Source organism: Toxorhynchites rutilus, chromosome 3 (genome assembly GCF_029784135.1).
Source record: "Toxorhynchites rutilus septentrionalis strain SRP chromosome 3, ASM2978413v1, whole genome shotgun sequence".
NCBI lineage: Eukaryota > Metazoa > Arthropoda > Insecta > Diptera > Culicidae > Toxorhynchites > Toxorhynchites rutilus.
Window position 1 is genome coordinate 18,828,244 of NC_073746.1, and position 15,075 is coordinate 18,843,318.

At 36.9% G+C, this 15,075-nt stretch overlaps 1 protein-coding gene across 6 annotated transcripts in view; it reads left to right on the plus strand.

Moving 5' to 3' along the window:
- LOC129776205 (CUGBP Elav-like family member 2) overlaps nucleotides 1-15,075 on the plus strand; it is an 852,400-nt gene that overhangs the window by 824,885 nt on the left and 12,440 nt on the right. For all 6 annotated transcript variants that reach the window (XM_055781709.1, XM_055781708.1, XM_055781712.1 and 3 more), the window contains one exon: nucleotides 14,872-15,018. In XM_055781709.1, coding sequence (XP_055637684.1) covers nucleotides 14,872-15,018 — 147 coding nt within the window. The remainder of the gene's footprint in view (nucleotides 1-14,871; nucleotides 15,019-15,075) is intronic.

The following is a 15,075-nucleotide window of genomic DNA, read 5'->3' on the forward strand; positions in this document are numbered from 1 at the left end:
TTTGTGAAACTTAATTATTTTGTTTGTGTTTAAAAGTATTCCCGGATGGTTGTGTTTTCGCTGGTTATTTTTTTTCTGAATACTTGCCTTACCTAAATAATATTACCATTTCATCGGTTGATGGCGTTTGAATTGTAGATAATAGTGATTTGATTAAAAATAGCGTTTTGTTTTGCTCGCATGAACTAATATTTTGTTGTTTATTGACATTTTTGCATGCTGAAATATTTTTATCTATATTTAATGACAACATTTTTTGGGCTCTAAAAATCCAATTATAACGCTGAGGTCGCGTCCATCATTGCTCATTCATTCATTATTACTCATTTACATATCCTCAGATATGAAACAAATTTAAAGCACCCATATTCTCAATTTCAACAATTTTCCGAAAGCTCTCTTTTACCTCATTCACAACACTACATGGAAAGAAAAAGAGGGCACAAGTAACATTAAAAGAAACAGAATCCTGTTTTTTCTATATCCTGTCCGCGAAGTGAAGTGAGCGCTTTGGTGTGAGAGTATATGACGGCATGTACGCGCACTTTCTACATAGCCAGTGGCGATGGGAAGGATGGGAGGAATGAGATGGAAGAGAAAAAAGCCAAAACCATATGCCAACAGCATGACACTCATTCCGCAATATAATTATCATCATAATTACATTTTTAATAATTATAAATTTATAATATTTTTCCCGTTCGCGCTGGCCGCTGTGGGCATCGGTGGCCGGTTGGTTTGGTTTGGTGGGTGGTCGCAACTGCTCATGGCTGCGCGACATCGCATTGTCCCAGGGTCGGATGCTTCGGGAGGTGTTTTGCGAAAAATGCCACGGATATTTTTCTTTTACAGAGCTGTTCCGCCGCAAATGACGATTTTTTTCATAAATTTGATTTTCGTATGTTTTGATTTATCTCAAACTTTGCAGACGCATTCTTTATGGCCAAAAAGAATTATTTGCATCATCGATTTGACATTTTGATTCTAGCCTTACTTTTGAGAAGGGCCTAAGCAAAGATTGCTTGAAAAGTTTCGAGAAAAAAAATCAGAAACGATTGGTTCAATTGATTTGGTGTCTTCCCCAATGTTTTAGATTATTGTTGCGGTTATAAGGAGAATGTACACACTGTTAAAAAATGTTTTTCTTTTATTTTATTTCGAAAGCAACATTTACAACTCAATTTGGTCTTTTTTATATATGTCAAATATTGCTGTGGACGACTTTTAAGTTTGTTGCACAGTGCGCCAAAATGTAGAAAAAATGGACAAAAAAATTTTTTTTCGAATAGTTAGAGTTTTAAAAATGATTGAAATGATTCCTATAATTATTTTTGGACCCGATTTTATGAAAGAACACATAATTTACAGTCAAAATGGTGTGTGGCAAAATATTGCTTAATGCTACCGTTTCTGAGATACAGTGATTTCAACATCCAATCCATAAGAAGGGCCCTCGCTCGGATGCTAAAAACTACCGGGCGTTGCAATCCAGTCTGCTATGTCAAAATTATTCTAGCGGCTTGTTTATTCCCACCTTTACGCGAACGTATTGTCGGCCGTGTTTCACCAACACAGCATGGTTTCTTGAAAGGAAAGTCAGTTGTCACGCGAGTTTTGCCTTACCGTCACGGACAGTATATCCAAAGGGTATCAGGTGGACTGCATTTATACAGATATGAGCAAGGCTTTCGATGTGGTAGGGATAAACAGCATAATGCGCGCAGTGGCTGATTTCGACATTAGGATTAGGACGTATCTGGAGAGCAGAACGCAATATGTGAAAGTACACAACAATTCATCTAGGTCATTTGGTGTCCACTCACAAAGAAGTCATTTGGGGCCTATCCTGTTTGTCATGGTCATGAATAGTCTTCCATCATTCTTGACCAACGCATTAGTGCTTATTTACGCGGATGATGTAAAGATTTTCCAGCCAGTGGAACACATTGCTGACTGTCATCTGCTTCAGCAGGATTTGGACAATTTTGAGAGGTCCGTCGAGAACAATGGACTGAGCGTAAACCCCAACAAATGCTTCGTTATGACCTTTACAAGGAAAGTTCAGCCAATAAGCTTCGACTATAGGCTGGGAGGTTCGAATCTACAACAATTAGAGAATGTTCGTGACTTAGGCGTGACGATGGATCGATCTCTTTCGTTCAATTGCCACATAGAGCGAATCGTCAAAGAAGCGCTGAAACTATTTGCACTCACTCGTCGATTCGGGCAGGACTTTACCGATCCGCACGCAATCCTGAAAATTTACACCTGCCTTGTACGATCCAAACTCGATTTTGCGAGTGTGGTGTGGTGACCACAGTACGATCTACAAATTCAAAGACTTGAAAATGTTCAAAAGAAGTTAAAATTTGCGCTAATAAATCTTGGATGGAGAGAAGAACCCCGGCCATCATATAAAGATCTCTGCTGTTTGGTAGATCTGGATACCACCAGCAGCAGGCACAAAATTGCAGACATAACTTTTTTTTTTAAACGTACTGAACGGACGGATCAAAAGCCCGCGTCTCTACGACAGCATTTAGTAAACAGCAGCGACAGCTTCGGGTTTTGCAAAGCATAAAAATTATGAATCGTGACTAAAATTGAAAAAAAACAAACCACAAAAACAGAAGATAGTATACACATTGAAAATAAAATGAATTATAACCGCCAAAATGTGTTATTTCAAATATAAAACATTGAACATTTTATGCATAAAAAAGGAGAAATAGGAAATCACAAAAAAAATGAAACTGTGAATCTAAAATCGTAGAACATAAACAGTTTGTTAAAATCACAGATCAGTTTAAAAAATGAAGAAAAAACAAATAAATGAATAGAACTTATACAGCCATTCCATGCCAAACCGGTATAATGGTTCTCAGATTTTCGTGAAAAGTGGTAGATTTGTTCTTTATTACAAAATATTAAAAAGAGAAAAAATGAACCGATTGTAAAAAAATTCAAATCGATCGGTTAACTTTGAAAATTCATAACTTAAAAACGACAAAAATCACATCTCTGACTTTTGGATATGTGTTGTTATGTTATTGGGCTCCCTAGTCCAAAGCCTACAACAAAAAAAGGCAAATACAATTAATAACTACAAAGATGAAATCCATTTTTTTGATGGTACAATTTTTTTCGAGAAAGACTCCTTAATTTGATACGTCGATCATCTGAATCGGTTCAGTAGTTCAAAAGTTATGAATTTTTCAAAAAGGTCATTTTTGGAGAAAAAATGGTAAAAAGTTGATTTTTTGGACGACCCTAAAATGAAAGTGGGCACCCTAATGAAAAAATAAAAAATATTTTGCGTTGAGGAACAAAACTACCAATTTGAAAATCTGATAACCACTATATCGGTTTGTCATAAATGAAAACCGTTAAAAAAATTCAATCGAAAATATCGAAAAAATCAAATTGAAAATCGTTAAATATTAAAAAAGTAAAAATTAAAAGCTATAAAAAAATAGTACTAATGAAATTTTGTCAAAATTGAAGACCGTTACATTTTGAAACTTGAATATTTCAAATTTTAGATAATTAAAAATAAATAAAATTAAATTTAAATGGTTAAGACATTTGAAATCGTAAAAATTGGTGAGCTGCGAGAATTATCGAGGAACACATAACAAACCACAAAAAAGATAATAGTACACATTGAAAATCGCATAAATTAAGACCACCAAAATGTATCATTTTAAATATCATTAAATATCAAATATCAGTTATATCACATTTATAACATTTATAACATTGAACATTTTAAATATAAAAAAAAGAAATCGTAGAACATACAGAGTTTGTTAAAATGCTATCATTTTAGCTATCAGTTTAAAAAAAAAATTAAAAAAAAAATAAATGAAAAGAACATATAAATTAAAATCATTTAAAATATCCAATCGAAAATATTGAAAAAATAAAATCGTTGAGTATCAAAATATTGAAATTAAAAGACTTAAAAAATAGTACTAATGAAATTTTGTCAAAATTGCAGACTGTAAAATTTTAAAATAAGAAATCTTGAAATAAAATAAAAAAAATAAAATTATGAAAATTTTGAATCATTCAAACATTTGAAATCGTAAGAAATTGAAAAACATGATACTCGCGGAAAATAAGTGAAAATTGTATGATCATAAAAATTTTTGAAACAAAAAATATATAAAATATACATACTGCAACAATGACGTTATGTTGCAGTATTTTAACGTAGGACTATGTCAGTCAAATGAGAAAAGAGGTCGCTTTTTTATGAAATAATGTTAACGTTAATAACTGTTTTTGCTGCAACGGATTTTGGTGATTTGTATAACAATCGAATCGCAAGTTGTGTAAGATTTGTTGGATATGGTATATGTATATGTTCGTAAAAGTTTGAAAAAAAATTCCACATATTAGTCCTGTCCATTCGTGTGCTTACCTACCTGTACCATCAATAACGAGCAACTTTATGAATCGGCTAGAGACTATTTTAATATACCACTGCGAATCAATTGCACGTAAATCGGATGCACGAGATGCAAATACAGAGAACACTGCAACATGTGAACAAACACAATGGAGGGAGGAAATATTTCAATTCAGGCTCCGACTATTGGTAAGATATGGAAATGGCCATACTGTAAAAACGGAGCACTTTTTATTGCACAGTCTAGCCATGCCAGATAATACGATTTTGTTAGCAAATGTTTGTTAATATTGAATTACATGCACACATTGTTGTTGGTTTTCATACGTTGCCAAATTTAGATTGAAATGGTTGCCATTAAGTGGTTTTGATGTTTAGTTAGAAATGTGCTTTAATGATAATATGTGTGTACCACCATTATAATAGTGGTGGAACAGACATATGATCATCTGCGACCAAATGTATGTCGTATAATTATCGTGGGGAAAGATCGAATCATAAATCAAGCTTCTTCAGCTGATTTCACAGAACTGCGCGAAGAAATCTGTTCGTTGCAGAGTCACCAAAACATTGAGTTATTGGTAAAATTTTGATGCTTTCTTCAATAATATCAGGAGCGATAAAGCTCGATTTTCGTTGCCTTGTAAATTGCGCATTCCAAGCCGGATGTAAATTGTTTTCTAATGATGGGAGCTACGTTTTTCGGTCGGAAAGTGAAGGTAAAAATTTGTTTTACTAGACAATTTATTCTTAAATTTTTAGAATGTTTATTCTCTTAGGCAAACATTTCGTAGTCCTACGTTAACAATGTGGTTATGTCTTGGACACCTCCCTTTTAATAAGGTTTTTCGGTAACTTAAAAATTCAAATCAAACATTCTTGACTGATTTTGACAGTTACTCAGATATGCCAGGTATTCTTACAACAAAATATGTTTGAAGAAAAAAAAAAGTTGAGGAAATCTGATCTTTTCTCAACGAATGATAGGTTGTGAGTGTACCCAAACTAGCGTTGGCAGAAAAAAAATGCTTTTATTGTGTTGCATAGCACCTGTTTTAAGAGTGTAAAAATGTTTGAATGTATGGAACAGACTTCTCATTCTCTCAGACTAAATGTCATCTAGAAATTGTATCCAAAAACCGATATATCCCATGCCAAACCGATATACGGGTTCTCAGATTCCCATGAAAGCGGTATTTTTGTTCATTATCGCAAAATATTAGACCCGTATTTTTATATTTTTTTTATTAGGGTGGCCGTTTCCATTTTAGGGTGGAAAAATCATTTTCCCCCTTTATTCCGAAGATCACTTTTTTCGTAAATTCATAACTTTTGAGCTACTGGACCGATTTCGATGAACAACATATCAAATTGAAGACAGTTAGCTAGTATTTTCTAGTTACTTGCGAAAAAAAGGATTCTGCTTTAGTAATAATTGATTGCTTTTGTTTTTCATAGTTTACATGGTCTTAGGGCGCTATATTTTTTCAAATCATTTTTCCCACACAATTTCGAGAGCTTGAATGGGATGTTTTAATGCATCCTCCATAAAGTCCGGACTTGCCACCAAACGATGTGCACCTTTTTCTCGCATTGCTAAATTTCCAGAGTGATAAGAAATTTGGGATCAAGAGAAGATTGTAAATATCTATTGCTAAAGTTTTTCGCCAATAAGGACCAGGACCTTCATGATATAGATATTATGAAGCTACCTTTTTAGAATGGCAACAAATTTTCCAACAAAACGGTGTATATTTGACTCAAATCGGACAAAAACAAAAATTTCACCCAACAATAATGGATTACTTTTTTCCCAGATCCGCAACTAAATCGTTTTGGCATGGGCTGTATAAGCATACACGAAAAGTGCTTTCTGAGAGTGAAAGAGAGTATATTTTAAAGTAAACCCTTTGATGCATGCTTATTTGCAAAGTGTCTCTTATTTTGCTGTTATATATTACTGTCTCAAACTATATGCACAAAATCGCCTTTTGCTTGAGTGAATGCTGTACCAGTATGAGTAGTGAACGCTGCTAATTATACTTTAAAGCTCATTTAATGTATTGTATGAAGATGGCATAGAACGTACTGAGTTTTTGTTTTGGGTGTTCATACCATTTATACCAAATGTGTTGAAAAATATTAATATAAAAAAACTTTCCAAAGAGAAAAATCAAGATTTCATTCAGGGAAATGGAATTTTGTCGTGGATTTTCATATTTAGACATATTGTGTAGAAGACAGTTGACATTGTATTTTTTGTGATGATTCATTCAAAGTAATGAGTGTTTTATGGAGGTATAAAATTGGCAACACCTTTTTATATGTGTGTCATCTTGACAGCTGTCTGTTGTTTTGTGTTTAATTTGATATGCCATTTCATCACTAATGGACTGAAAAAACTACACAGAGCGACGTCTGCAAACTGCGCATATTTTTGAACGAAAATCTTGTTCAGTTCAGATAAACTCATAGCGCTTTTCAAAAAAAAAATTTGTTCAGCGATAATGCTCAGGTTAAGCGGATATAAACTACTCTGTCGCCTTTGGCATGAAGAGAAACACCGTGGCATCCTGAAAAAGTCACTGTTTTGGTGCACTTCAAGGGTCAGTGGAATCAATGGTCCAGTTTTCTCCAAAAAATGATGCCGATCAGTAAAGAGATGAACCAGCCTACGGCTGAAAGTCTCTATAATAAAGAATAAAAAAAAAAAAAAAGATGCCGATCAGTACGTATCATTTCGCTACAGGGTCAAGATCACTAACTTTTTTGTACCACTAATGAGCTACCCTAATAAAGAAAAGCAACCATTGAGCTTGAGCTTGAGCTTGGGTAGACTATACAATTCGTAGTTGCTCTCCGTGATTGACCTGAACCAACCAAATTGCACAAAGAACACACAGAATGACGCTTGGGACTAGCAAATCATTTTCGTTGTGCAATTTTCGGTGATTCGGGCTTTAAATGGTCAATAACGACGCCGGCCACGTCCTTACAGTCACCAGGGGAAGGGAAGGAATGTTAGTATGATATTCGCCGCCCGAAGGCCAGAAGAGTCGCCTATAGCATGGTTCCCTAGCGTTTATCATGGAGCGGATAGTTGTTAGTGGGCCGAGGTAAGAATCAGGATTCACTGCGGTAAGTGATGTGATTATATAAACGCTAACTAACGACCACCCTACGAAACGAAAATGTGAAACTCTGATATGTCACTACACGCGGCAGAAATTGTTTTTAGGTATCCTGAGAAGGAAAACCTATAAAATTGATTGAACTCCTATATACCATCTTGATAAAAAAAAAGTTCACGGAATAAATACCGTGTGGCGCTTTTAGTCACCCGTTTTATTTTTCTTCTATTTTGTAGGTTGGCTCATCTGTCATTGACATTCTATGAAATTTGTAGTGGGATACAGTTCAATACACTTACACTTCTAAAAGTTACGCTGTATTGGGTACACCTGCTAATGTGTATGCCTGTACAATTTGCAAAATTTGCGAAATCAATCATTATTCGTGAATATTTGACTAAAAACATCCGCAACCTCCGAATTCACCTGATTTGGCTCCCTGCGACGTTTTCCTATTCGAACGACTCAAGAAACTAGGTTTCAGCACCCGAGATGAGATAAAATCGAAGATGGCGCTGATGGCCATACCGCAAATTGAATATAACTCTCGAGGATCGGAGCGCTGGCATAAGTGTGTTGCAGTCGATGGGGAGTACTTTGAAGGGGTTGCCCCCCCCTTCAAAGGGAAATGGTTGTATAGTCTTGTATGTTTCATTTTCTGAATAAACTCCGGGAATTTTTTGATCAAAATGGTATTCTAACGATTCTTTTCGCATCGTACCCATCGCACTTTTTTTATCGCAATCCAACTACGACGGTGGAGAATTCACTGGGGGAAATCTGAGAAGCTAACCATAAAACATGTTTAAAAACAACCTATAACTATAATCCGTTATTCCACACGCATAGTCTTCATTCAACCCCATTCGTAGTAACGGAGATCTTTAGGAAACCTGAGAAGGTCACCGAGAGCAATCAGAAATCAATCGGACCTGCGAATAATTCCGTAAACCATCGAGTGTATTCTTTATAGAACTTCGATTGCGATGGTGGATGGATTGGAAGAGAGTTATGAATTAATGAATTGAAAGATTAAAAAACTAATGATTTTAAAAAATAAAAAAAAAAAGAATTGAAGAATTAAAGAATTTATGAGTAAAGGGTGTGTCACATCAAATTGCATCACGGAAAAAACGCTGTAGAAATTTAATTTTTAGGAATTATATCTTCAGCTTTCGCTTATAATCAGATAAGAGTGTATAGATCACGTTGGCCATGCTTCACTGTCAATTTTTCGTAAATTTGGAAAAATGTCGTCGAACGTAAAAGAGTGTCGTGAATTAATCCTGTGCACTCATTTCGAGAATCTGGAATTGTCACATCGGGACATCGGTAAGATGCTGGGAATCGTCCAATCCACGGTCAGCAGAGTACTAAAACGATACTTCGAGAACCTAACCATCGACCGGAAGGTGAAGAACGGCAAAAATGGATGCTCCGTCAGTGAAAAAGATCACAAGCGCGTAGTTAAGCAGTTTAGACGTGATCCGAGAAGTTCGGTCCGGGATGTCGCCAATAAGCTGAATTTGTCAAGTTCATTCGTCCAGCGGACCAAGCAGCGGGAGGGCCTGCGTACATACAAGGTTCAGAAGGCTCCTAACCGCGACGAAAGGCAAAACATGGTGGGGAAGACGCGAGCCCGGAAGCTGTACACCGAAATGCTGACGAAGCCGCATTGCCTGGTAATGGACGACGAAACCTACGTCAAAGCGGACTTTCGTCAGCTGCCGGGCCTGTTGTTCTTCTCCGCAGAGGACAAATTCAGCGTTACGGAGGAGATTCGCAAGCAGAAACTATCCAAGTTTGCCAAAAAGTACATGGTGTGGCAAGCGATCTGCTCTTGCGGAAAGCGGAGCGCCCCCTTCGTGATGACCGGCACGGTAAACGGGCAGGTTTACCTTAAGGAGTGCCTACAGAAGCGCTTACTACCACTATTGAAGCAGCACGAGGGCCCGACCATCTTCTGGCAGGATCTCGCTTCGTGCCACTATTCAAAGGACGTGTTGGAGTGGTACGAAGCCAACGGGGACACCTTCGTGCCAAAGGAAATGAACCCGCCCAACGCGCCGGAGCTTCGCCCAATAGAGAAATATTGGGCGATTATGAAGCAGGCCCTCCGGAAGAACCCAAAAGTTGTCAAATCGGAGGCGGACTTCAAGAGAAAATGGATTTCTGTTCAAAAAAAACTACAACCTGACGTTGTACAGAACCTTATGGACGGGGTAAAGAGGAAGGTGCGAGCATACGGGCTTGGGCTCGAAGTATGAATAAAAAGAAAATGCCAAAAGTTGTTTAATAGTTTTTATTTTACTGTCTAAAATTTTCAAAAGGATCGGTCTACTGGGCGAATTTCTACAGCGTTTTTTCCGTGATGCAATTTGATGTGACACACCCTTTATAATAAAAAATGATATGAATTTTCCATAGATTCCATAGATTCAGGATTTTAAAATTTATGGATTTATGAATCTGTAGATCTAAGAATTCCTGAGTTTATGACTCTATAAGTTTTTCACATTTCCATTCCATTACTGCAACTGTCTCCAGAAAAGAAAGAAGCAAAATAATAATGAGAACACGCATAATAAAGAAAAGCAACCATTGACACCATTTATTCGTATTTTTGGAATTTCTATGACTAGGTAAATATAGGTAAATAAACAGTGTAAATATATACTATTTTGATAAAACTGTGTCTGTGAATCTGGCATCTCTGCAGGTACCCTTCCGAATGACGTATATGTCATCGTTGATACACAACAACTCATTAGCAATTGAAGGCATCTGGCGAAAGGAGCGAGATTTTTAAATTCTACTACGAACATTTAATTTCCATTCTGTCTCAAAAACTGCAAGTTGTTTGTATTCGAGATTGATTCAATTGATGCAAAGTTATAACCAATGCAAAAAAGAGGGTCGTTTTTTGTCCTTATTATTTCACCTGCGTCTGTTTCACCGCACATTTTCACATTTTGAACTAATTCCACCCAACGTCGTGTATGACAATACACACCTGTGTCTACCTCCGTGAAAGAGGTTCTAGTGGCCTCATCATAAATAAGAATGGTAATTAGGATACACAAAAGGCGGCAGCCACGATATGCCACCACAGCACGGGAGCTATGAGATAAAACATAGAATTAATGAACAGCAGCTTTCGCGGGGATGTGCGACGACATTCAAGTTTTTAAGAGGGAACCATTGGTGAAAGGCGATTCAATCAGTTTTTCCGTTACATTGTGGTAAACTCATTAACAGAATATTTTTTGTTGTTATTTATTGTACACCATATTGCTTTAGTCTACATCAAACTTACCTCCCGCTGTTACCTAGACCGTGGAAAATAGAAGATATTATTCCCGGTCAGTGGTCGCAGCGCCAGCGTCGGGTTTCCTTTTCGCCCCATCGTGGGAAGCCCGGTAGAGGTGGTTTAAGTGAATGTACGGTGGTGCGGTGCCACCTTGGATGCGCCCCCATCACATCGTTCCAGAATCGCGCCAAGCGAGCGAGGGAATTATTAAAACAATTCCGTCCTGTGGGAGAGAAACAAAAAAAAAATAATTATGTTACGACAACGGTGGGACGGAGGGGGCGGCTGACTGCGCGGCGACATGATGTGTCGCGTTCCTCGTTTTGGGGGGTGAGAGGCGGTTTCCTTTCCGCCTCCGTGGTAGCACTATAATGTGTGGTTATTATCAGCATGTGATGTCTGTTCGTGACACCCCGGTGGCAGTTAGCCCACTACTGCTACTGCTAGGTTTGCGTCCACGCAGTAATTAAATTTTTATATAAACGAATCCGGGGCATATTTATGAGTGCGTGTGAGTCCTGTGCGCTAATGATCCCCCGAGAGAGAGGTTCAGTTTTTAGGCCACTTCGTCAACAATGAACGCAGTGGATGTGTGTCACATTCGGTAGTGAATATCCATAAATCGGTGCTAAAGCTTCCTGTCCAGCAGCAATAGAGGCGCGCCGCGCGTTATGAATAATTTACACAAGCGCCCATGAATTAGTTATTAGGCGTCAGGTTAATTACAGGATGCTTTAGTTAGTTGCACACATAGTAGGGTTTCGATAATCGAATGCCAAACCGATTTCTCATCAATCTTTCGAAATGATAATTTCAAACGTCAACAGCCAATATATTTGTTTATCACTTTTCGGTGAAAACAACACGATTTCCCATTCCAGGGCGAACCCAGCTGCTCGCAGTATATCAATATAATTGCATTCGTGATCGAATGAATGTAATAATATAATGAAACCGAATTGAATTTATTTTCATCGGGGACCCCCCTCAACCTCAACCCATATATATCCTTGTCATTATTATTGTCATCAAATGGTGAGGCCCCGTCGTGGTTTTTCAGGGTTCAAAAATAGCTCATCCGGGATAGCTCTATTTCGATGCGGGCACACGGTTACTTTCAGCAGCGCCCTTCAGTCCAAAAATTCCGTGAAACCGGACCGAACCACGCAGAGTCAACACAGGAGCGGGAAAAAAATATCATCACCGCATATAATTATCTCGATGAAAAATATCCGGTCGAAACGAGAGGCGGGAAAAAACCCACGCCGCGCTCAACAGCATCTGCGACCCGCGATAGCATTCCGATTACGGTCATGTCGCTGCGGTTAGCGCCCCCCAACGGTTCATTATTAAATTTGTACATCACGTTAACACTTTACATACATATTGAACACAAGCGGGCTGTGTATGGGAAGTAATCCCCAGGAATGGATGATTCAGTTTAGGTATGCCAAAGGGGCCCGGCTGGGTAAACATATAAGAAGTTCCTCTAAATCAAATCATCAGCTATATGGAAAATATTGTATAGGGTACCAAAAAAGAAATTTTGACAATTTTTTAACCCATATCTGGTTTACCATAGGATCTATGGTGAAATACGTACTTTTTAGTTTTTTGCACACCATATTTAATAGCTTAGAGATAAAAATTATTTTTTTCAGTGATTCTCATCGTAAAGCGCACGACCATACCTTTAAGTGGATCAAATCAGGTTTTGTATCCTCAAACTTATGAATATCCATTTTCATGTAATGAAATCAGTGAATTTTAATACGTTTTCGTTCATGTTACACTAGAAATTCATGGAAAACAGATTAATCAATTTAACCGCAAAGCTTCGTTTTGAATTTTTCCGCCAAAAATTCTCAAAATAACGTTTAAGGAAACATTTCAACAAACAATTTCATAAAATTGAACAAAAATTTCGCAAATATTTACATTTTTCCTAAAACCGTGACCAATTTGCCCCCGGTACCAAGATTCTAAATACAGAGAGGATCAAGTGAATATTTGATGTTTTCCTGGCAGAATTGATGTGGAATAAAAAAAAATACAAAAAAAACCAACTATCAACTATCAATTTTTTTTTTGCGTTTTAGCGAATGTGTTCCTACGTCTTCTCTAGGTATGTCCAATTATGGTCAAAATTTTAAAAATTTTGCGCGACACAATTTTTTTATGTTTTTGAATCTTGCATTTTAATTTTAGAATTTTGAACTCAGTACTGGTCTAATTTTTATTTAAATGTGTTCGCAAATGTTCGTTTTTGCTTTTTTGAGGTATGATTTTTTTTCAGAAGATTGCATGCATATAAATCTAATATTTTTTAATTAATATTTTTTTATTCCTAATTTGTTTTATTTTATAACATTTTTTGACGTAGGACTACGTCTAAACGGAATGGGAGAGGGAGGGGAAAATGAAAATCTAAATACTGAAAATATAGGAAAAAATGAAAGATTTCATTTTTTTCAGAACATTTCTTAATAGACCGCACACATGTTTGCACCAATTGATAGGAAGAAATATTTCTCCTTTTTTTTAATTTTTTTTAAATTGACATTGCGAATAATTGCAAGCCGGAAGCACTTCTGTTCGCACATGCATATTTGCAGACCGGTAAGTGTTTCCCTAACGCGGACTTCAAGGAGTCCGGGGAAATCGGAATTGCAAATACATGCACATTCAGGATACATTCGTACTCGCTTGCATTTGTACAGGTCGGAATGTGTTTTCCTAACACGGACTACAGAAACGGTTGCGAACACAACACTCATTCAATCAATAATTTAATCAATACAAACAAATGATTACTAAATCAACGGTAGTTCTACGTCAATCTTTCAATTAGGTAATTTTACTTTAAGAGCAATGGTGAATAACGTAGTTCTTCTTTTATTTACGCCATTTTCAATAAATAGGCTTGGAAATGAAAATTTAACAAAAATATTCAAAGTTCATCTATTATGCTATATCGCGAAAAAATCATTACACACACGTTTTTTTTACGCGGGGGATACGTACCTCATAAAAAAACCGCGTAAAAAACCTCATAAAAAAAACAAATTTTTGTGTCGCACAAAACTTTTAAAATTTAAAAATAAATCTCACATATCTAGAAAATGCGTATCTGCTACATGAGCTCATAATTCAACAATCATCATGTGATGGTAATCCCACTCTCTCACTTCACATACAGTTTGCTGCATCGGCAATTGGTGCTATTAATAACACAATATTGGAAGCCTCATATCAACAGTCCCGCTGTGTATGGTCCAACTGTAAACATTCGAACAATAGGAATATTCTTACGCCGAAAAAAGGCGGCATTTTGTAATTTATGACATGTGTATCGACAAGATAGGAATACTCACACGCCTTAAAAAATGGTTATTGTGTAATATGTAGCAAAATTATCGTCAGATAAAAAATTTATACAAATAAATTCGGCTCTATTACAGCTGAATTGCTAAATGAGCCTAATAAAATAAAAATAAATGCGATAAAAAAATGTGTAGAAACTTATTTAAATACGAATTAGAGCATTACTTGTTCTCCAAATTCATTTTTTTTTAAGTTTCAATTTGGTTTTCGGTGCCTCAATTTTTGATGATTTTTTTATGTAAGTAAGATGCGCTTGCAGTATTTTTTTCAAATTTTTATCTGGAAGTTTTTGAGAGTGGCGTGAAATAAACTAAAAAGTACGTTTTTCATCATAGTTCCTATGGTGAACCACATAGGATTTCAAAAAATAGCGAAAGTTCCTCATTTGGTACCCTCTACAATATTTTCCAATATTTTTCCACTTCCTTACCCAGCAAAGCGCTTTGCATGGAAACGCTGGTTGTTGTGCATGATTTTCATTCAAAGTAGACTCATTTGGTGGATACGGATTTTGTTGGACCCTTTTTCTCGCTTTCGTATTCTTTCATCGAATGTCATACTCACTCGTATGTGCAGAGAAGAATCCTATTAACCGCACATGTTTCTTTTTCTCTCTCGATTGGATGATCCAGGGGCCACCGGAACCGATAGCGCACTGTCGCAATACGCCGCTCTGCCCCAGTTCGGCTCGGCGGCAACAGCAGCATTCACCACGACGCCTTTAGCTAATCCCACGATGGCGCAAGCAGTGGCCGCGGCCGCTGGCAAGCAGATCGAAGGTAAGAGAGGGGAAGAGATTGATTCCCGTGACACCCGATTCATCAGTTAATGTGTGT